This window comes from Ochotona princeps, chromosome 2 (assembly GCF_030435755.1).
Source record: "Ochotona princeps isolate mOchPri1 chromosome 2, mOchPri1.hap1, whole genome shotgun sequence".
Lineage (NCBI taxonomy): Eukaryota > Metazoa > Chordata > Mammalia > Lagomorpha > Ochotonidae > Ochotona > Ochotona princeps.
Window position 1 is genome coordinate 100235951 of NC_080833.1, and position 25040 is coordinate 100260990.

The following is a 25040-nucleotide window of genomic DNA, read 5'->3' on the forward strand; positions in this document are numbered from 1 at the left end:
GGTAGAATGGGTCAAGAGAGGAAAAATTAGAGATGAAAATGCTTCTGCCTGCCATTCTGGCTTGTAGGAAGAGAGGGATCACCCCTGTGTGGTTCCATCCTCCATGTGATATTGAGAAGGAGAGTGGTTTCATGATAACACCCCCCACAGATCACCTGTCAGAGGAAGTTCATCCTGTGGAGTGGTGGAGGGACTCATTTGATTGATGGATAGATATGTGGAATTTACAAAGAGTGGGAGGAGTATGGCTTCCAACTCCTGACCCTTCCTGTCCTATTTCATTCTCCTATTAGATATTTTCAGCTCTTAATCCAAGGGTTGCTGGAAGGTGCAGATATATAATATCTTCTGTAGTTGCTTCCTGTTGATGAGGGGCATAGGGATTGCCCATTCCCAGGTTTGGAGCTATCTTTCTATCTCATGTAATGCATCTCTCTCACAAGCCAGAGAACTTCCATTCAATGTCAATGGCTGTGTCCTGCACATCTTTATCATTACTCTGAGATGTTGTTGGCTCCTTTGCACAGGAGTAAGCAGTATGGGTGGTCCAATCATACAATATGTGTTCTGAAGCCACAGCACTCACCCACAGGTTCTTGACCTTGATACTGGATATCCTAACACCTAACACCATCCTTAGGTGAAAGGACATGCTGCTTTCCAGTGCTAAGAGCCATTAGTGGGTCTCCTCCAATAGTGGGTGTGGTGGCCTGACTCGAGAAGGCCCAGCAGGACCCCAGTCCAAGCTCAGTTTTTGTACACCTTGGCAGGTACAGCATCCTGACCTAGGGAATACCATAGCACTGGTTCTCCTAGTCCCTCACCTGTCCTGCCCCAGCCCTAGCTCTTATATGTGCCAAGGGGTATAACAACCTGGCCAGAGGAGACTGGTTGGCTGCAGCTTTGCCCACATCAAAAGCCCTCAGTGGTCTCCACCCCAGCCCAAGGACCTCAGCAAGCAGTGGTGGCAGTCCACTGGCCCCTCTCCTCTCTTGCACGTTTGACATTGAAGAATAGAGAATTCTGTTTGCATGCTGATATAGTTAACACCAAGTTATCATGAACCCAGACAAGAATGCCTGCCAGCTGTTGGCTGCTGTTCTCTCAGAAGTGTAACTCTTGTCTAATTACAAGGCAACATAGACAGTTTTCTACAGCTGGGGGCATAAATATTTTCACTTTTGTTTCTGAATTCTGTTGTGTAGATTTTCAAGTAATTGCTTTAAGGAAATAAAGTAGTATATGTGGGAATGTATGAGATAGAATTTTTATGCATTCATTTCTGCTTTTGTGAAATAAGATACTTAGAACAGAAAATTGAGTGTGATCTTATTATCTTGTCTATACATTTGTGAAAATGAGAATAATCGAAATATAGTGGTAGTTATCTTGAGTGTAAAATTGATATCTACCTAACTAGAAATTTGCCTATTCACCAATGATTTTTAAAGTTCTTTTGAAAAATGTCTATTCATTTTCTTCACCCATTTCTTCACTAGGTTGTTTGCTTTGTTGTCATTGGGTTTCTGAAGCTCTTTGTAAATCCTGGATATTAGTCCCTTGTTGATATTATAGTATGCAAAGATTTTCTCCCATTTCGTTGATTGCTTCTTCACTTTGTTGATCATCTCTTTCGCTGTACAGAAGCTTTTTAGTTTGATGTAGTCCCATTTGTTTATTTTGGCTTTGACTGACTGTGTCCCAAAAGGACAAATATCATAGGTTCTCTCTGATATAAAGCAATCATCATGCAAATTATGAGATCAATAGCCCTTTCAATATTGTTTTTTGCTACATGTCAGGGGATTTGATATTTTTGTTTTTATTTTCATGCATTCCAAAAAGCTTTGTTTTTCTTATTAATTTCCTCACTCATAGGGCACACAATAGCATTATTTTTCTTTTTCATTTCTTCAGTGACACATTGGTAATTCAGTAGCATGTTGTTTAACTTCATGTTGTTAGCAATTTTGTATTTTTCTCTCTGTTGTTGATTTTGTTTTTTGGCTTTTCATTTAAGGGGATGTATAGTAACTGTGCAGCAGAGGCTATCACATAAGGATGTGAACATACAGTGCAGTGTGCCTCTCTTCCTCCAAATCAATGAAACTGTTGACTATGTCTCGACAATGGAATGCTGGACTCTCTGCCATTGTCGATACAACTTAAATAGCAGAATGATAGACTTATGACTGATTGTGAAGGACTATGTTATTATAATGATTTAGGGGAAATCAGTGGCTGGCAGGGCTTTAAGGAGAGGGGAAAGGAAATCCCAGAGCCTTTGGAACTGTATTGTGGAATAGCAAGAAAAATAAGCAAAATTAAAATAAAGCTAAAAATATATCTATAACTATATATATATATATATATATTTATGTGTTGATATATTATGCTTAAAATATTTCGTGTCAAAATTAATAGGAATATCTAGAAGTCCATTATGAGAAAATTAAATTTGGTTCTGTGGAAATAATTTGTTTTGCAAAACTGTAACAATATAAATAAATAAAACAGTAAAAAATACTTTATACCCTCATTCCTTTAGGGGAAAAAATGTTCATACAATCCAATACAAATGGTTTATTTTGCGCATTTGTTTCTTTTGTCATGTTATAGCGGTAAAGTTAGGTCCCGAGTCCTTTAAATTTGATGGTGCGTTGGAGGCTGTGGCTGTCCGGCAGGCTGAAAAGTATTACATCCTCCGACCGGAAGTAATTGAAACCTACTGGTACCTATGGCGATTCACTCATGATCCCAGATACAGGCAGTGGGGCTGGGAAGCAGCCCTGGTAAGTCCGTCAGTATTGCATTTCTCTGCAAGAATACTCAATCAAGCCCCCTGTCATGCCATGCACTTTTGAATTACCTCATTTTCAGTAACTGCAGGGCGATTTTCATTTATCTGTTGAAGAAACTCCATGGTAAATTTTGAGGTTCAATAGCAGTATAACCTTGTAATGCATTTTTTCCCCTATTGGGACTGCTATCCTGCTAGTATACACTCATTATTCTTACTATAAGATATTCTGTGTAAAATGAGTAGTTTAAGTAACAAAATGTCACTATAAAACTCCCACTTTATGCTTGGTATATGTATGCAAACAAAGAATCTTGACTGAATTTGAACTGTAATACTGCAACAAGGTGGAGGAATCCACCATGGGGGTAGGGCACTGGGAAGGGTTGGGGGAATCCCAGAGCCTATGAAACTGTGTCACATAATGCAACGTAACTAATAAAAACAAAACAAAACAAAAAAACCCTCCCACTTTAGTGCACCCATGCTAGCTTCACTTTGTGCTGTAATTCCTTGATGAATCACATAACAGTGATCAGTTCCAATTTTTCTAGACTGAAAGCCAGAATGTATACATACTTGAAATTAGGAATTTTCAGCTCAGGCACATACTTGAATAAACTTAACACATTTACCTTAATAATTTCTGTCAGTTATTGTGTAAGGATTCTCATAGGGGAAAGCTGTGGTAGAAAGTCCTTTGCTTATCTGGTAAAGCTCAGAACTCTTCTTTTTTCCTACTCGCAAACACAAAATTCATTGCAATTCCACTTGGTTTTTCCATTTGAAAAGCAGAACTATTAACTTCATATGAATATTATGAAATTTAAAAACTAGTGCATCCAAGGCTCTTAGAAAAACCTTCAGTACATGCTAAATATTTCTTAATTATTGGCTCTTAATATCATAGTTGTTATAGCTAATAATATTTGTAAAAAATACTTATTTATTTGGTAGGCAGAAAAGGATGGAATGTCTTACATCTGCTTGTTCACATCCGAAAAGGATCACAACAACCAGATTTGAATGAGGCTGAAGCCAGGAGCTAAGAATTCCATTCTGGTTTCCAACATGGGTAACAGGCTCCCAAGTATGTAGCAGCTTAAGCTGCTGCTTGCAGTACCCGCATTCCATATGGATGCTGGCTTAAGTCCCAGCAACTCCCCTTCTGGTCCAGCTCCCTACCAATGTACCTGGGGAAGCAGTGGAAGATGGCCCAAGTGTTTGGGCTCCTGCATTCACTTGGGAGACTCAGAAGTTTTTCCTGGTTTCTAGCTTTGTTCTGGTACAACCCCAGCCATTATGGCCATTTGGGGAATGAGCCCACAGATGGAAGATTCTCTCTGTGTAACTCTGCCTTTCAAATGAATGAATAAATCTTTTAAAAATTGTTGAAAATAGTATTTATTTATATGAAGGCAGAATTTCATAGAGGAAGAAATAAAGAAAAAGTGATCTTCATCCTCTGGTTCTCTGCTCCTATGACCAACAGTGGCTGGGGCTCGTTCACGCTGAAGCAAGAGCTCAGAGCTCCATCTGCGTATTCCGCTGAGTGGCAGGGGCCGTAGTACTTGGGCCTTCTTCCGTTGTTGACCAAGTGTGTTAGCAAGGAGCTGAATTGCAAACAGGGCAGTTGGGATTAGAACCTGTACTTCAGTATGGGGTTCTGGAGTCAAACAGCAGCTTAACCTCATTTGTTGGCTTTTTTATGAAAATATTTTTATTTGGCAATGTCTTACTCATAAACTGTCAAATTTTCACTGTGAACTTTTGACTTTGGTCTTTAAATTGTCCTTTACAACTTGCAGTTGTGTAGAACTGATCCATTGGATCTGTTTCACAGGCCATTGAAAAGCATTGCCGAGTTCGTGGTGGGTTTTCTGGCATCAAAGATGTGTATTCCTCTACTCCTACACACGATGATGTACAGCAGAGCTTCTTTCTTGCTGAAACTCTGAAGTAAGTAGTTGCCTTTTCAGATTGTTCTATTGCAGGCTGGTTTGCTGTGTGATGATTCACTAGATAGTGAATCATGACTGTATGAAATGTTACACTAAATTGATGGTTGTCCTTTTACACAATTGAGTCTATAAATTTTTAGCTGTATCTCAAGAATGACAAACTATAAAATAGATATTTATCAAGTAAGTGTTTACTATCTTTAACTTATTTTTTTCTTAGCTCTTTGTGTTAGAGTTACTCAGAAGTCTTCTTAAAGCACACAAAAATGGCCTGTAAATGCAGAAATTCTGCTGGCCTTGGTTTTAACACACTAGTGATGTAAGTTTGACCATAGGTCGGATTTGATTTTAAGGTCATGTAAATAGTCTTTTTTTTTCTTTTTCGTTTGTATTTAATAGGCTGTCTATGGAGTGATAGTGTTAAAGCTGTGAAAAGATTATTTTCAGCATTCTTTCATCAGGTGTTTTAACATCTTATCTGTATCATATATTGCTGTAGTAGTAGCATAATGCTAATTTAAATTCTCTTTGAGTCTTAAAAAATACTTGATTTCTAACATTCATATACCATTTTCTTCATGTGACTCTTCTGCTCAAGAGCTGAATAGTTTCATTTTTCATTTCTTTACATGAATATTCTGTCATTAAACTAAAATAATTTTCATTCAGAGATTGTATATATAAAAAGCGTAAGGCTTCTCATTTCCATTTAAGCTTCTAAATTCCACTTAGATGTCACTTCTGACAGACTGACTTTTTTAGAGATTTGTTATTTTTTTATTTGAAAGATAGTGCTGGGAAAGAAAGGGAAAGAGAGAGAGAGAGAGAGAGAGAGAGGTTTTTCATCTGCTGGCTTACTGCCCACATGAACTGGGCCAGGAGCCTGTAATTCTATCTGTGTATTCTGCATGGGTGGCAGGGGCAACCCGAGTAGTTGAGCCATCTTGTGCTGCCATCCTAGTCTATTAGCAGGAAGCTGGATTGGAAGCAGAGCAGTTGAATCCTGAACTGGCACTTTTATATGGGTTAGCAGTATCACAAAGAGTGGTTTAACTCACTATGCTGTAATGCCAGCCCCCAAGACCGACTTTTACAACTGTCAAATGCTTCAGTATAGACCTTGAACACTTCAGCACATGGCACAGGACTGGAAATAGAGGGCTTACTACTTTGTCCCTTTCCAGTATCTTTACGGAGTGTCATTAGTTAGTCTAGTTACTTTGGCCTGTCATCTTCAGGCAGAATCCCTGTTAATACAAAATGCTGTTGGCAACCAGTTCTTTATAGTCACTGTTAGAAAAACATGCATGTTTAGATCATTAAAAGTGAAAAATACCAAGCAAGAAGAAACATACAGATAATTGTAACAGTACTTAAGCTAAAGAAATGATCATGATTGAGTGTTACATTCAGTGCTGCTAAGGCAGAAAGGAATCATGCTACACATGTCATTCTCTGCTTTGGGAAAACATATTACTTTGACAGAAGAGAAAAGCCATTTTATTCTGTCAAGTTATGTGATGACAAGAGTTGTAAAACCCATAAAAATAATCAAATTAAGAAGCCATACAAAATTACTCTTTTCAAAAGTAGATGCTTGAATAATGGAAATTGTATGTGGTTCAGCCTAGCACATAAATAATAATACATCTGAAAACAGTGATGTTAAAGAAGTTATAAAAGCACTCTTTATATAACCTACCCTGTAACAGCTGATTACATACTGTTAAAATGCAATTCAGTGGAATGATTTCTGTGAGGATTCTATAGCTTTCTTTTTCATAAAGATACAAGTTAAGACTTTATGGAGTGAAACTTTGTAGAAGATTAGTGTGATCCCTTGGATTTTTCTCAGTTGTCATTTAGTTTGGGCTTTTGATAGAAGCTGAGTAACATTTAATTTAAGATTGTGTATTCTATCAAGTGGTTGGAATTCATTTCACAGTCATTAATGGACAACAATTGTGTAGTTTTTGCTACCAAAAATGGCAATTAGTTGGTAAGACAAGGTTAAAAACTTGTGTTCTTGTGTTCTTCTGCTAAATCAAGAGCAGTTTTGCCTTTTGTGTTGTCCTCAATGTTGTCTAGTAGAGCAGTTGAAGCAATACAAGTGCTTTTTGTCCATGGAAATAAGGGGTCACATCCTGTGCTTCTTCAGTGCCTCTCAGTGCTTCCTAATTCATCTAACCCGTCTACCGATGGTATCACTAAAGCTGTGTAGTGAGGAGGGTCGGAGACAGATTCCTTCAAAGCCTATTTCCTTAAAACTCTAATACAGGAAATAAAGTGAATGCGCTGTTATTTAATATAATGAACTTTACATTTATTAAATACATACAAGACATGTTAATGAAATTGGAAGCTGTTTTAGAGAAAAAAAGCGTTAGTAGGCTGGAATACACGGTGGAAGACTTAATGGAAGAGATGTTGTTTAAACCAGCCTTGAAGAAAAACTGAATAGGGCAAATTGATAGTCAAGAAGGTAGCTGTACAGCATGTTACTATTCTGAAAACTATGGGCAGTTGTAATACAACAGTAAGACTTTCTGTATCTAAACATAGAAAAGATGTAGTTGAAATGTGTAGAAGCTAAAAAATAGTGCACCTATATATGACACTTAGTATCAGTGGGGCTTGCAGGTCTGGAAGTTGGAGTCAGCAAGTAAGTGGTGAGGGACCATGAAGGCCTAGGACATCACTGTAGATTATTATAGGCTAAATTTATTTAAACATATCCTCAATGTTAAGTTAATCTTAGCTAGTAAACATTTATGATTTATAAACTTTTAAAAATAGTAGCATAAAAACAATTTCATGCATTTCAAAGGTATAGCTGTAATACTCTCTCCCCCCACTCACTTCCTCAATTTCCCTCCTTCCTGCCTTTTTATTAATTTTTTATTATATTTTTGACAATCTTTACATAGTTAATTATGGTAAAAAAAGGTTCAAGGGCTATAGGAAAGTGGGTAAGACTATTATTTCCATATTGTTTCCTTCATGTATCTGAGGTAAAGGAGGATTTTAAGGGAGAAGCCCCACCCAGTTTCCCACCCACCCCAAGTCCCAGATGTGGGGCATGCTCTGAGATACCTGCTCAAGTGGTTTTGATAGTTCACCAGTTATGAATCCGCCGCCAGTCTTGCTACTCCAAGCATGATGAGGTCGTTGAAGAATCCACTGATTGACATAGTCCATCATAGAGTCTCCATTTGCCCCATATTTCGCTGCCAACATATAGCTGAGGTGGTTGATTGACTTATTCTGTCTTCTGTCTTTTCTTGGCTAGGATTCTGAGTCCGGCATTTCGATTGGGAAGATACCCTAAGAAACTTTGAGTTATTCCCAGACCAGATTCTTGTATGTTCTAGCAAGCACAGGGCCCGGCACAGTCTAGCCTTCCATTTGGCCATATATGAGCTGGTGAATGTTGCAGCCCGGCCCACCCCACACCCTATTCAGGATGCACATTCGGGTGCTGCTGCCTTGACCAGTCCAGACTGTTGCGGGTTCCTTTACCTGTGATTGATGGCAGGCTCCTTGGTCATACCTAGCTTAGTCCATCACCACCCAAACTCTTGAGCTAACCAGTGGGGCTAAAATTTCCACACGGTGTGGCCCACACATCCCCCACAGAATCTACCCCCGGATGTGGTTCTCGAGTGCTAGTTAATGTTATGGCCCCACCTAATGTGACCAGTCTCAAGATCCATCATCATGTCAGGTAATAGGATATCCTGCTGGACAAGCCCCGACCCTTAGCTTTTGCATGAACTGGTGTTCAGTGCTCAGCATCGTTCAGTGATTACAAGTTCTTCAAAGGAAGAGTTACTGTCATTGGGAATCTTTAGGATTGACTCAGATCCCAGAAGCACAGTGGGATCAACCTGGAGCTACCTAAACAGTGATTCAAAGAACCAAAACCTCAGAGTTCCCCGGCTAGGCGGCCCTCAGACAGAGCCTGGCACCAAGTGGTGCACTGGCTGCTTGGAACAGCTCACCACGTGCACATGGTGGCTGGGATCGGAATCCGAGCAAGATGCCCCTTCCTGAGGCCCATCAGCAGCTGGGAGGCTGCTGGAAGTTTAAGCCCCCAGGCCCAAGGTCACACCCCTCCCCAGTCCCATTCACCGCCCAATGAGGGTGGTTGGTGGGCCCCGGTACTACCCAGTCACAGAGACTTCCCCCCTCGGTGTACTCACCCCGAAGGAAGCAGCCCCCGAACCCAGGCAGGCCCCGGGACAGCTCATCATGTGCACTTGGTGGCTGGAGTCCGGATCCTAGCAAGACGCCCCATCCTGAGGCCCACTCCTTCCTGCCTTTAAAAAAGAAAAATTTGCAGATATAACTTCAATTTCCTTTATATTCACAGACTTAATTCATCATTAATCATGGTATTCTGCACGTGAAGCATAGGAAGGCCACAGTTCCACAGAAGTTTAAACAAGTACTAAAAACAATTCTGTCATGAGATGAAGATGTCTATTCCATTCCTATACACTTTTTTTAAATAAAAATATTTGTTATTGTTGGAAAAGGTAGATTTACAGTGAGAAGACAAAGATCTTCTATTCTCTGGTTTGCTCCCCAAGTGGCCGCATCAGTCAGACCTGAGGCAATAGAGAGCCCAGGAGCTTCTTTCGAGTCTGCCATGTGAGTGCAGGTTGCAAGGCATTGGATCATCCTTCGCTGCTTTACCCAGGTCACAAGTAGGGAGCTGGATGGCAAGTGGAGCAGTTAGGACATGAAGCAGCACCCATATGGGATGCTGTGCTTGGAAGTGCAGGATTAGCCAGTTGAGTCAACGTGCTGGCCTCCCCGTAACTTTTGGTATTCTGTACTAACTGCCACATGTCAGAGAAAACATTGTCTTTCTCAAACATGATTATTTCACTAAGAGTAGTAATTTCTAGTTGCATCTATATAATTGCAAAAAAGAATTTCATTCTTTTTATGGCTGAGTAGTATTCCATAATGTATATATATCACTTTTTCTCTACTCAGTAATTAGTTAATGGACATCAGGGTTAATTCTATGTCTTAACTATTGTGAGTTGAACAGAAATGAATGTGGCGGAATAGATAACTCTTTTACATACTGATTTCATTTCATCTGGGCAAATATCCAAGAGTGGATGACTGGAGCATATGGTTCATTTATTTGCATTTACGAGAAATCTCCATACTGTCTTCCAAAATAGTTGTACTAGCTTATATTACCAACAACAATAGTACCTTTTCTGTCAAGGAGTGCTGCACATTTTTAAAGTTTATGTCTTAGTGTCAACAAGGATATAAGGATGACTTTCAGAAATCAGAGATAATAATAATACATATTGTTTTCTGTAGGAGATGGAATTTTTGGAAAAAGGCAGTGAAATACTGAGTGTACATTAATTTTGTTCCCCTAGTCATACTTTTAGAACTTCCTCAGGTAGAAGTATGGAATATGGGTAAAGAACGATGATTCTTTACTTTAGCTTGTTAATAATCTTTGCTGTATTTACTTTTTAGTCACATATCCACACTGGTTATTTTAAAACGAGTTAAGTAGGGATGCATGCTTGGCATAGTGGTTACTATACTCACATCCCAGGAGTACCAGCTTACAGTCCTGTCTGAGTTCCAGTTTCCTGCTAGTGTGTGTGCTGGGAGGCAGCAGATGATGCTGAGTTCCTACTCTAAGATTGACCTCTAAGCTCCTGATTTGGCGCTGGTTATTACAGATATTTGGGAAGTGAAGCAGTGGATGGCAGATAATCATATATTCATTCTCTCTCTCCCTCCTTCCTCCCTCTCTTACTCCCTCCCTCCTTCTCCCATTTCCTCTCCCTCTCCCTTTCTCTTTCCCTGCATTCAAATGGATAAAATTAATTATTCTAAAGATCTATGACATCAGTTAATGTAGATATCTGTATCTTGTGCAGTTTTTTTTTTTTAGAAGCCTCATATCCCAGGGGCCAATGCTGTGGCATTCCAAGTTAAGCTGCTCTCTGTGGTGCTGCCATACCATATAGGCATATAGGTTCAAGTCCCAGTTGCTCCACTTTTAGTCCATCTGCTGCTTCTGCACTGAGGAAAGCAACAGAAAATGGCCCAAGTTCCTGGGTCCGTGCCGCCCTCGTGGGAGACTCTGGTGAAGGTCCTGACTTCAGCCCAGTGCGGCCCCAGCCATTGTGGCCATCTGGGGAGTACAGCAGTGTATGGAAGATCTCTGTCTCTCTTTATCTCTCTCTTGCTGTCGCTTTTGCTCTGCTGTCTCTCTTCCTCCATCCGTCCTTCAATCCCTCCCTCTCATTGTAATTCTTACTTTCAAATAAGTAGTTCTTTGAAGGAAAAAAAAAATCTCATTTCCCAAACACAATTATTTTTTTTTAAAGATTTATTCATTTTATTACAGCCAGATATACACAGAGAGGAGGAGAGACAGAGAGGAAGATCTTCCGTCCGATGATTCACTCCCCAAGTGAGCCGCAATGGGCCAGTGCACGCAGATCCGAAGCCGGGAACCTGGAACCTCTTCCGGGTTCTCCCACGCCGGTGCAGTGTCCCAATGCATTGGGCCGTCCTCGACTGCTTTCTCAGGCCACAAGCGTGGAGCTGGATGGGAAGTGGAGCTGCCAGGATTAGAACCGGCGCCCATATGGGATCCCGGGGCTTTCAAGGCGAGGACTTTAGGCGCTAGGCCATGCTGCTGGGCCCCCAAACACAATTATTAAACAGTCCTTGATATATCCTTTTATAAGCTTTTTTGTGGGTGTATGTGAGCACATAATATATGTACTTATAATGTATAGCCTTTTATTTTTCCCTTTAGGAGTATCATATGTACCTATATACCTATTGTACTAACATATGTAGTTTTAATCATAATCTTTATTTAGGAAAGGGTTCCATCTTGGCATAAATCAATCACTGAGAAATGTATCAGAATTTGTTTAAGCTATAGTCTAAAAAATTAGTTCTAGTTTTTTGTCATTATAAAAAATGCTTCCGTGAATGTTCTTTTATATACAAGTGTGTGAATATAAATATTGTTTAGATTCCTAGAAGAAACATGACATGTATTTGAATTGTAATAACTTTATGCAAAAATAAGCTGGGAGAGTTTACTCTTAACAAAGTATCTCACAGGTTGAATGCTGTAGAAGTTCAATGAGAAAAGGATTTTGACAGTAGCTAGTTAACAGTGATTAGTGTAACATAAGATTTGAATGAGCAGGCATCTCTTGATCTCTTTATTTTTGAAGTCAGTCTTAACAGTCTTAACACTTAAGTGGCTTATAGTAAAACCCGAAGAGTAGAATAAGTCATTTGATTTTTTTTTTTTTTGTATACATTAAGGACACAGAAAAAAAGTCAGAGGTTCTTAGGAAATAAACTGGGATAGAAGTATTAATTGTTACTTCTTGGGATCCTTACTATTTAAACTGTTAAATGTCTCATGTGTCAACTACTGTTTCATGTAGTAGGGAATACATATCAATGAATACAGCAGAACAGTTCTGATGTCAGGAAGCTTACATCTGTGTTTTTCCTTGCTTAAAACTGCTGAATACTTTGAAGGTCTGAATGGGAACACGTGACCAATGTGTATCATCTAGATTATCCATTCTTTTCTCCCATGGCCCTGTTATATTTCTCTTCATGGCACTGCCATTACCAGACATGTTTTATCTGTCTCTGGCAATAAAACATAAGCTTTTTAACTGCAGGAACATTTCCTTTAACGCTTCTGGTTTTCCCAGCACTTTGCATGTGAGCTACTCAGTAAATGAGTTGAGTTTGTTGAATAATCTTTAGTCTGTGGTATGCGGGGAAAAAAAGAAATTGGCTATTTGCATCTGTACTATAATCACTCAAGCTTATCTGGTGTTTTGCTTTTTTGTTTTGTTTTTAAATATTTACTTTATTTTTGTGAAAGGCAGGGTTGCCAGGGGACTTTCATCTGCTCGTTCACTGCCCAGATGACTGCAAGTCCTACTACCCAGCCAGGTTGAGGCTGGGCCCGGAGCTGCTTATGGGTCTCCGCAGGAATGCAGGGGCCCAAGTACTCCTGCTGTTTTGCACCACTTTCCCAAGTGCGTAAGCAGGGGGCTAGATTGGAAGTGAAGTAACCAGGGCTCAAACTGGTGCTTAAATGGGATGCTAACTTACTATATCGCATTGCTGGCCCCAAGTGTGCATTTTAGTTACACCATTTCAATTGTATTTTAAGACATTCTTTGATCATCTATATAAAATTTCTGATCCCAATGATTCTCCTCTACTTTTCTCCATAGCACCTTTCTTCTAACGTACCATACAATTTCCTTAAACATTGCCCAACCAGAATATGAACTCAAAGAGAAATATGTGAGATTTTCCTAAATATTGATTATTGTTGCAACCTTATCATCTGCGTTGGGAACACAAATATAATATGTGTTTCAATATTAAATGTATGTTGAATAAAGACTCTGTCATTTAGTTCTAAGAAAGGCAGCTGATAAGCAGCATGATCTTGCAGAAGTAGGAGTGAGAAGAGATTAATAAACCATGTGGTTGGGGCTTGAAGTCAGAATTGTTAGTGCTAGGATGTGTGCCATTTTGGATCAAGGACCTGATAAACCAAGAGAAAGGGCTCAAGGCAAGGAGTGAAACTGAAAGAACTGAGGTTTACATGTTGTTTTCAGTGGGACCAAAGTTACAGTTGCCTACAAGAAAGGAAAGCAAAGTTGGCAAACCTAAAGAAGTTGTTCTTGAACTTAACCATGTGTCAGAATCCCCTCGAAATGTTTTTAAAACGTGTAGTCTTATTATGAAAAAAAAAATGTGTTGTCCTGGGATCCGTTGCTGGGATTTCTTACTTCTAACAATTTTGTTATTTTGATTTTGATTCTGCATGTCTGGGGAGACACCTTGAGAACATCTGATAGCTGTGGCTCAGTGCATATATATGAAAGCAGTGAGGGGCCAAGAAATTAACTGTGCTCAACAGGAAAGCCAGCACACTATGCAGTCAGATCTGTTTTCTGAGGACTAGAACTATAGACTCCACATATTTTAACTCTCTCTGTATCACTCTCTCTATATAGATCTCTCTCTGTCTCTCTCTAACACACACACATGCGCACAGGATTTGTACTATTTTATTATAAATATTCCTTTAGTTTCAAAACCAAACGTTGAAATACCTTTGCCAATTTCTTCTGCTACAGTAGAGGGAGCCACAGCCCATGTTGTGCTTAACAATGACATGTGAAGTGATTTTGCTTTTTCATCCTTGTCACTAGTCATTTAAATATATATAGTAATTATATATATATAATATATATACATTTAAATTTCAATTAAGCTTATATATAAAATATATATATTTATATAATATAAGCTTATTTATATAACATATTTTATATATTAGCTTAATTGAAATATTGCATTGTGTTTAATCAGAATATAAACTTGGGTAACTTCTACCTCAGTTAATACAGTCATGCAGTCACATCATATTTGAGAGTGGATCTGCATGACTCCCAAACTTATCTCTCTCTGTCCTAGTCAGTTGCCTGTTCTAGAATTCCATATCATTTGAGTAATATAGCAAATGAAAGCTTGATTATTTTTAATCTATTGCTTCATTAAAAAATGTAGGAGTGAAGATAAGACTGGTATTGAAATGACAACATGGATGAAGCAAGAACATTGTGCTAAATGAAATAAAACAATCACAAAAACACAAAATACTCTGTGATGCCACTTATGTCAGGTATCTAATGTGGTGTAATTTACAGAAAGACAAAGTAGAACAGTGGTCACCAACGACTTACAGAGGCAGGAAAAGAATAGTCGTTGTTTAAAGGATATAGAATTCAGTTAAGCATATGAAAAAATTCTGCAGTTGTGTTTTTTAAACAACAATGTGAATTTACCAAACACAGCCGAGTTCTACAATTATAAATGGTCAAAATGTAAATTGTATGTTGCTCGGTTTTTATTGTAGTAACAATAATCACACAATGTCATGCTGCAGTGAGAATCATAAGATAAAATACAAAGGGGCCCAGCAGCATGGCCTAGCAGCTAAAGTCCTCGCCTTGAAAGCCCCGGGATCCCACATGGGCACCGGTTCTAATCCCGGCAGCTCCACTTCCCATCCAACTCCCTGCTTGTGGCCTGGGAAAGCAGTTGAGGACGGCCCAAGGCTTTGGGGCCCTGCACCCTCATGGGAGACCCGGAAGAGGTTCCAGGTTCCTGGCATCAGATTGGCACGTACCGGCCCGTTGTGGCTCACTTGGGGAGTGAAACATCGGACGGAAGATCTTCCTCTCTGTCTCTCCTCCTCTCTGTATATCCGGCTTTCCAATAATAATAAAATCTTTAAAAAAAAAAAAAAAAAAAAAGATAAAATACAAAGGATCCATGCACCAGTCACTTCAGTACAACGTTTCCATTCTTTACATTATCCCTTTCTTTTCTGTGTTTCCCTGCATAATCCCCGAAATAATAGCATTTATTGCATCAAATTTGTGGTAATACATATCTAGAACCTTACAATACTTTAAAATAATAATTATATCCCAGGTAAACAAATGTATCTAAGAGGAAACTAGAGCCCCAAGGGGAAATAAGTAATTTGTGTTTTTTTAATTACTAGTACAAATATAATTGGATTGAAATAAAACCCATTTCCGGGCCCAGCACGGTGGCCTAGCGTAATGGTTAAAGTCCTCACCTTGAATGTTCTGGGATCCCATGTGGGCACCAGTTCTAATCCCGGCAGCTCCACTTCCCATTCAGCTCCCTGCTTGTGGTCTGGGAAAGCAGTCGAGGATGGCCCAAAGCCTTGGGACCCTGCACCTGCGTGGGAGACCTGGAGGAGGCTCCTGGCTCTTGGCTTTGAATTGGCTCAGCTCCAGCCGTTGCAGTCACTTGGGGAGTGAATCATCGGATGGAAGATCTTCCTCTCTGTCTCTCCTCCTCTCTGTATATCTGACTTTGTAATAAAAATAAATAAATCTTTAAAAAAAAATTCAACACTTAACATGGTAAAATTCATAATGTCTAGCATCCAAAGATTGCCATTTATGCAGAGATGTAAAAAATATGACCTATTTGAGAAGAATTAATTGAAACCAACTCAGAACTGGCACAGTTGTTCAAATTGCAGATAATGACTTTAAAATAGTTAATAGAAGTAGGATCTGTAAGTAGGGACATGAAGATAGAAAATTGCAATTAAACTTCTTCAAGTAAAAATGATAATGACTGAGTTGAAAATATACTGGATATAATGACACACTAGAGGTTTCAGAAGTAAAAATTAGTGAACTTGAACCTATAGTGACAGAAATGATCCAAACTGAAAGAAGAGTAAACAAAGATTCCTGTAAAAGGGCATCAGTGAGCTATATGACAACAAAGAGTAAGTGGAGTCACTGAAGGACAAAGAATACACAGAAAACAAAGACTTTACCATGGCATGTCATAGTCAGATTTCACAAAACCAGTAATGAAAATCTTAAGAACAACCAGAGGACAAAGACAAGTTAAGTAAAAAAGAGCAAATTTAATAGGAATAAAAGCCATGTGATTTAAACCATAGAGGGGTTGGCCCATGCCATAGCAAGTAATATCCAATATGGGTACCAATGCAAGTTCCAGCTGCTCCACTTCTGATCTAGCTCCCTGCTAATATGCCAAGGACAGCAACAGAGGATTGCTCATTGAATGGTCTCCTAATGCACATGAAAGACTGAGAAAAAGCTTTTGGCTTCAAACCGGACCAACTCCAGCTGTTGTAGCCATTTGGGGATTGAAGCAGCAGATGGGTGATCCCCCTCTCTCTCTGTAACTCTTTCAAACAAATAACTGAATTTTTTACAAAATAAAATAAAATAATAATTATGTCCTGGGATAACTACTGAGCACAGTAGTAAGCTGTTGCTTATGATGCTTGCATCGCTGTAGTCCCTGGGTTTGGGTCTCAGTCCACATTGTTTCTAGCTTCTCACTAATGCCCACCAACGGAGGACACAGATGATCGCACAAGTACTTGGCATCCATGCTACCCATTCGTAGACCCTGACTGAATCCTAGGCCCGGATTTGGCCCGGCCCAGCTCAGCCAGTGAATGGAAGATCTCTCCACTTCTCTACCTTTCAAAACAAAGCCAAGGGAAAAACAGCCCTCCCCCCCGGAAAAAAAAAAAAAAAAACTTGATACAGGAAATTGAAGGGCTGAAATAGTTTACATAATATTCATATATCATGATAGCTTAAAAATTTGGTCAGAAGCAAAAATATTGTCCACCTAGGATGATTTGCAATGTTGAAGAATAAACAAGAATTCGTTATCCAAGTGGAACAAGGACCTGGATTAAAAGAGCGGTGAGTTAAGCTACCTCCTGCACCCTATCAGAGTGCCGATAACGGTCCCAGTTGCTTTGCTTCTCATCCAGCTCCCTACCAGTGCTCCTGGGAAAGCAGCAGAAATTGGCCTAAGTGCTTGTACTCTGTCGCTCATATGGAAGACCCTGATGGAATTACTGGCTCCTGGCTTCTGCCTGGCCCAGTGCCAGCTGTTGTAGCCATGTGGAGAGGGACCAATGAGTGGAAGCCCTCTTACTCTCTGGGCCTGTTCTTCTATGTGTCACTCTAACTTTCTTAAATAATTTTTAAAAAGAGCTTTAATTATACAAAAGCTTTTATGATTGCCCAGGGGAAAATGGCATTTTACAAAAGCTGATATGAACTGCCTGAAAGTTAGAAAACCTTATTGTACAGCACCATGTATTTTTTTGTCATTGAGTACTGGAAAAAAGATAAAACATTGTTGTCGTTTTCACATCCTTTTTGAAAAAACTCACTATTCAGATCACTTTTAGAAGTAAAGATTCACCAATGAAAACTTGGTAACCAGAGAGAATTTGGTATATTGTAAATTTTTTTAATAAAATGTAAATGTTGGGCCACATCCATTATGAGGTGAGCCATTCTGTAAAAGTTGAAAATACTGACACAAGAAAGCAAAGTTGATTAAAAATGAAACAACAAAGAAAAAAGTTTTAAATGATTATGCAAGTTTACATTATGGGTTCCTGGGGAGGAGATGTGACCTGAAGAAATGGGGAGTGGGGTACAGTACTGTCTTAGGCAACTGACAAAGTGTATTTCCACTGTTCCAGTTTGTATATATTTAGCAGAGCAATACTTCAAACATAGTTCAATTCAGACATCGGTTACAATTATTTGGTTTGATATACAACTCATGTCACAGGTGTGTAAGCAGGGAGTTCCAGGAGAGCTAACAAGGCACCAGGATCAAAGCACCGTTGGTGTGAGATATTGATAACGAACACTAATATGATCTAGGATAATAGGCTAAGTAAGCACAGATGTATCAGGGAAGCACGAAAACACATCCAAGAGTGCACTCTGGGTGGGAAGCCTTTCGCCGCCGCTTTCCCGGAGCCTCTTCTCAGCAGGATCCCACAGGGCTCTGCTGTCCCAGCCACCCCAGTGAATGTATTCCGACATGATTATAGTTCTCATCGGAAACAAGACATGTTTCTCATGAACATACATACAAATTAACTAGCAAGATTTTTGTCAATTTAGCCTAACAACATATTAAATAGAGACTACATCATATCCAAGCAAGTCTTAAATTTGGAGGTTAGAAAATCAGTGAAGTTATGGGCACGGTGGCGTGGCCTAGTGGCTAAAGTCCTTGCCTTGAACGCCCCGGGATCCCATATGGGCGCCAGTTCTAATCCCAGCAGCTCCACTTCCCATCCTGCTCCCTGCTTGTGGCCTGGGAAAGCAGTCCAGGATGGCCCAAAGCCTTGGGACCCTGCACCCATGTGGGAGACTCGGAAGAGGTTCCTGGTTCCCGGCTTCGGATCGGCACAGCACCAGCCACTGCAGCTCACTTGGGGAGTGAATCATTGGACGGAAGCTCTTCCTCTCTGTCTCTCCTCCTCTCTGTATATTTGACTTTGTAATAAAAATGAATAAATCTTTAAAAAAAAAAAACAAGAAAAGAAAAGAAAATCAGTGAAGTTAAAAAAGAAAACCAGTCCTGGCGTGATGGCTCAGTGCCAAAATCCTCACCTTGCATGCCTATATCCAATATGGACACTAGTGCCAATCCCGACTGCTCCATTTCCCATCCAGCTCCCTGCTTGTGGCCTAGGAAAGCAGTAGAGGATGGTCCAAAACCTTGGGAACCCTGAACCTGCATGGGACACCTGGAAGAAGCTCCTGGCTTTGGCTTTGGCTCAGCTTAGCTCTAGCCATCATGGACATTTGGAGAGTGAACCAGTGGACAAAAGATCTTTCTCTGTATCTTCTCTCCATAAATCTTATCTGCTTTTCCAATGGAAATGAATGAATTTTTTTAAAAAAAGGAAAACTTTATGACACAGGAAAACCTGTAGACAAAATATAGCATTCAGTCCTGACTTTTAAGGGAAAAGTAAAGCCCTCAGCAAGCAAGCTCCTCAACATGTTAAAAGGAGTGTATGAAATGTAGTTAACCTCTAAGATCAGTGACAAGATAATTACTCTCTTCAACTTAGTATTATGCTGAAGAGTCTAACCCATGCAATCAAACAAGAAGAAAAAGCAAAAAGACATACAAATTCGAAAGGAAGATGAAGAAATATTTCAAAATAGAGAATACAATTTCTTTTTATGAATATTTTATTTGCATTTGAAAAATAGAGTTACAAGGGATGGCACATTGGCTCAACTGGCAAATCCTCCACCTCCAAGTACTGACATACATTTGAGCACCAGTTTGTGCCCCAGCTGCTCCACTTTCCATCTGGTTATCTGCTTATGACCTGGGATAGTAGCAGAGAATGGCTCAGTGCCTTGCAATCCTGCACCCACATGGGAGATCTGGATGAAGCTCCTGTCTGCTGGCTTCTGATCAGTTAAGTTTTAGGCATTGTGGCCATTTAGGGAGTGAACCATAGGATGGGATCTCTCTCTCTCTCTCTCTGTTGTCTCTCCTCTCTGTATATCTACCTTTCCGATAAAAATAAATTAATTTTTTAAAAGTTGCAGAAAGAAGGAAAGACAGAGAGCTCTTCTGCATGCTGGTTCACTCCCCAAATAGTCATAATGGCTGAGCCGATCCAAAACCAGTAGCCAGGAGCTTCTTTTGATTTTCCACACGGATTTAGGGGGCTGATGACTTTAGTTGTCTTCCACTGCTACCCCGGCCCATAAGCAGGCAGCTGCACTGGAGGTGGAGCAATAAAGAAATGATCCTGTACCTATATGGGATGCGGTGCTGTAGGCAGAAACTTAGTCTACTAAACTGGGCACTTCCCCACAAATATGATTCTACATGTTAATAATTCTATGAAATTTATCAAAGTTACCAGAATAAATGAATTTAGCGAAGTTGAAGAAAACAATTAAAATCGATTACATGTAATAACAATGACTCAGAAACTGAAGCAAGAGAAAAAAACACTTAACAATACAAAAAACAGTATGAAATATTTTTTGAGAGAAATGAAATAAATTGATTCATAGATTGCATGCAGTTCTTATCAAAATTCTTATCAAAATTGGATTTTTTTTTTAGAAATTGACTGATTGTGAAAGAAAAAGAATAATTAGAACCTAAAACTATCTGATTTTCCTCTATGAACCAGTAAAATGTGATTTGGAGTAATAATAGAGATGCATATCAATGGAACAAAATAGAGTCCATGAGGGGAGCCAAACCCATATTTGTATATACAGCTGGTTTTTGACAGAATGTTCTCGAACAACAGGTTTCTTATATTCATATTCAATAATCTTATTAAAATGGGTAATGAACCTAATTTTAAATGTAAAAATTTAAAAATGGTAGAAAACATAGGAGAAAATCTTTGTGACTTTTGCTCCAATAAAGATTTCTTCGATATGACACCAAAAGCATTATCCACAAAAGAACAAATCTAATGATTGATGTTGAAGTTAAACACTACTCTTTAGAAGGCACTGTGGCTGGCATGTGGGTGCCTGTTTTTCTTGGATTTCCCAACTTATGAAAGTAAGATAAATGATTTGCTCTATTTTATGATTGTTGTAGCAGGACTAAACAAACTAAGGCATTTAGGGAGACAAAGAATATAATGTTCTACCCTCTTAGAAAGTTTTGTCTACAAATGGGGCCAGGAAAGAAAGCAGTTTTATCATTGTATAAGCATTAATTAGATTGTTATTTGCATTGCAGGTGATCGACTAATGAGATAGCAAAGACAGTGGAATGTCACCTTTCTAGATCACTGAGGTAGAATACATATTCTGAAGATAAATGATAACATGTCCTTTTAGGAGAAATCTTGGTAGCACTTGTTGTATGTAGCTCTTTCTGAATTCACATGGTAATGGGGTGGCCATCTGTGTTCATTGCCTTTATCTAAAAGAAAAATAGTAAGATGTATTTATGACATGAATGTAGTTACAACTTTTACCTGTGCTGAGCTTCCACAGCGATAGGGAGATGCGGATGCATCTTCCTTGATGTTTGCACTTCAAAGATGTGGCTTCCACACCTGTGAGAAAAAGAAGCATGGGCTATAAAGCTAGCAGTAGTCTTGCTTAGCTTTTTAGAAGATCTAAGGAACAATTACAAGTTTTCATTGGTGAGAATCCTAAAAAAGATGTCTTTCTCTTTAGCACCTGGAAGAACTTACTATTTTTAAATGTTATGAAGCTCATAGCCCTGACAATACTTTATTGCTGAAATACCCAGTCTTTGTTATAATTTATCCCCAACATCCTTGTTTTAGGAGATCACCCAGTTATATTTATGGCTAACATGTTCTGTATTCAGAAGGCAAAATCATCCTAGATTATTTGCTGCTAAAGACGGAAGAGAGTGAATTCTCTCTAACTCACTTAGTTCAGAGAAGAAAGTGTGAATCATTGCAGTTCACAAAAACATGTCTACCTACTTCAATTTATCTTTAGAATGATGTCCGTCTGTATTTAAATCCATAGTATGCCCATATTGGCTTCATTATTTTTCCTCCCTTAGAACTCCCCCTCAAAATGTAGCTTTGATTTGTTTTGATCCTCAGATATGGCAGAGAGAGGCTAATCTTTTGGGGAGATTAGTAAATAATAAATAATAATAAAAATAATAAAATAAAAATAATGAAATTTTTTTCTGTTTCCTTTAATCTTTCTTCTTCAAAAGACATTAGACATCAAATCTACAAATTAAATTGGAGATTCAAATAAATTATTTTTCAAATATTCTCTTTACTTGTAAGTTACAAACCTTTTTAGAGTGGTAAACATCTATTCGTTACACTGTATCCATTGTCACTGGTAATTATGAGAAAGAATAACTGTAGGTTTATGCTACAGTATACTGCGATGAAGGAGATCGATTCTTGTCTGTTACAGAAAAAGAATTTCCACAGTACAAGACAGTGAGCAAAGCAAGATTTATTAATCCAGAAACGGCCTGTTGCAGTGCCAGGAGGGAGTACCCTCAAGAAAGGAGACCTGAGAAACTTGTCGGTAGCTAACAAGTTACCAGAGGGGACAGAATTGTATTTCTGTCTTGCTTGTTCATGGTAAAGCAAAAAGCCAACAGAAGAGTGAGATAGGCAATTTCATCTCATGAATCTAATTGCTTGCATCATCAAGAGTATCAATCAATCCAGAAGGTACTAGCTTTGTGGGTGCTTCCTGTGGCCTCACCAGCTGTCTGTAGGCATTCATACTTTGCCTCATATTTGGCTAGCTTTTCTGTGAAACTACTGTTTTGGTTACCAGATACACAAGGAGATAAATTTCAATGCCGTCACCTCCTTTGAATGTTTTATCTTAAGATAAGTCCTGTTTTGAACATTTAAAAATAACAAAACAGTAATAACTAGAAATGTCAGTAAAACTGAGGTGCTTGAAAAACAGCTTTTTATTTGCTTACAAAGGCTTTTGTCAGTGCCATTTTTCATTGATTATGTCTAAATTTGAATTACAATAAAAATCTTATTGGAGAAAAAATTCTAATCTGATACTAAAACAGGTTACAGACTTTCCTCATCTTTCACAGCAAAGATCATGCTTTCCTCAATTGTCTTTTTAAAATACAGGTCAAATATATTCAGTTTAAATCAATAGTAGTATGCCATGTCTTTTTTTGATTTTTTAATTCAGAGTTTTGAAAAGAATTGTTTAGATACATTACCTTGTTGTTTTTTAATGAAGACATTTAAGTAGAGTGTACTCTTAACCTTGTATTCTAAGGATAATTGGATTCTGTAAAAAATGGTCAATTTTCTTCCTTCTCAAAACCCAACAGCAGTCCTAAAAGCCCAAGGTGTCCCTAGGGGATAGAGGCGGAAGTTGTTTTGGTTTCTTTCCTAAGGCTTCCATAGAGAAATCACCACCACTTGGGAGCTTAAAATGACAAAAAATTTTTCTCACAAAGTTCTGGAGATCAGAATTCCAAAATCAAGCTCCTCAAGGTATCCCTCCTCAAGACTGGCTTATAGCAACCTAACCTCCATCTTTGCCTTGTCTTCACATGGCCTTGTTTTTTGTGAATCGCCGAGTCCAAATCTCCCTTTCCTTGTTCTTCCCAAGACATCAGTTGGGCCTGAAGCAGGGTGACTTCATCTTAGGGTCCTTAACTAGCTGCATCTGCAAACACTGTGTTTCCAAGTAGGAAATACACATTCTAGTATTTAGATTCTTTTATTTAAAGAATTATTTCCAAATAGTGTGACAGCATTATATATTTTCCATGACTTTTCACATTCATTCTCTTACTGATTTTCCTAACATGTTTTTATTTACATGAGGTGCTGACATAGACTGCCCTGTGGAAAGGAATCATTCTATAGGAATAAGGAAGCTTTTCTGTTCTTTTCTTCCTCCTTTTCATTCATTCTTCCCTCAGGAACTAATAAGATTAGGAACTACCTTTCTTTTTTTCTCCTTTTCCATTTCCTTCATGTCTTTTGTGTGTATTATTTGTCTGTGGGTATGTGTGTGTGTGTGGGGGGGGGGGGCGCCTACAGTTCTTGAGCTGGCATTTCAAGTCAGGAGCAGAACCTGGGATTGCACAAAGCATAGGTCCCCTGGACATGTTTGCAGCTAGGACACTAAAAGTTTGTGCTTCTGTGTCCATCTGCTCATCAGACCAAGCAGAGTCCCCTGTGATGTCCAGCTAGGTCTGTCAGTTCTTTAATCTGGTAAGTAAGTCAGAGTCAAGCATATCTCTAAGTGTAGGGGCAAGGAGTAGAGGTAATTCAGCTGTACCAGTTGTAAAACTAGTATGTAATTCCCACTTGCCTGGTTGTTACATGTTTTTACTCTCCTGCACAACCGTGACAGTAATCAGAAATATATTAATTTGACTGTTTTTTTCCCAGTTTATTTGAACAATGACTTCATATCATAAATGGAAAAGAAAATCTCACCAAATTCTTGGCAAAACAAGGCTAGACCAGGCAGAAGCCAGGAGCCTGAAACACCATCCAGATCTCTTATGTGAATGTCAGGGATTCAAATATCTCAACTGTCATGTGCTTGCTAGGGTCTGTATTAGCAAGAGACTGGATCAGAAGCAGAGCTGGGACTTGAGCCAAGGCAATAAATATAGAATGTGGATAGGTGTGCCAAGAACCTTCTCAGCCACTGTGCCAAACACCCGCCTAAAATGCCTGTTTTTAAAATTAAAAGAATCTTTATTGAGTCTTTGTAAGACTTTGCTGGTTATTACTAAGACAGGAGTTAGACTCCAGACTTACTTTGGATCTTTTTAATATTCATTTTGAGACCTTAATATGATTCAGATTGAAATTTTCCTGATATTTCAGGTAAGAATCTCTATGTGGTTTCAGTATCATTTTAAATTTTCAAGTGAGTAACGTTAGTCCACTCTTCGATACTTTGAAAACAAACTTGAAAGAAGCTTCTCGAGAAAGAAAAGGTTTGTTTCACTTTGCAGTTTGAAGTTACAGGCCTGGGTGGCCCCATATTCTAGTCTCTGATGGGTGGTTGTGGTGACTGAGGTGGTGTGATCACATGGTGAGACAAGAAACAGGGATGGAGAAGCTAGGCTGAACTCAAATTCAGATACCCAGACCTCACACGACCCCCAGTAACCCAAAGACATCCCGCCAGCACCACCCCTCAGACACCATCATCAGATCAAATCTTGAGTCATACAGTTAGTCAACCATTCATTCACATGCAAACATCGCAGTTTAAACATCTGCTTGAGTTTTGGGAGGTGAACCCTGCTTATACCCATAGCATGACTACTGT

At 39.0% G+C, this 25040-nt stretch overlaps 1 protein-coding gene across 1 annotated transcript in view; it reads left to right on the forward strand.

The window, feature by feature from the left end:
* The window catches only part of MAN1A2 (mannosidase alpha class 1A member 2), a 160258-nt gene that overhangs the window by 133969 nt on the left and 1249 nt on the right, over nucleotides 1-25040 (forward strand). The window contains exons 11-12 of the mRNA XM_058660113.1: nucleotides 2620-2792; nucleotides 4644-4759. Coding sequence (XP_058516096.1) covers nucleotides 2620-2792; nucleotides 4644-4759 — 289 coding nt within the window. The remainder of the gene's footprint in view (nucleotides 1-2619; nucleotides 2793-4643; nucleotides 4760-25040) is intronic.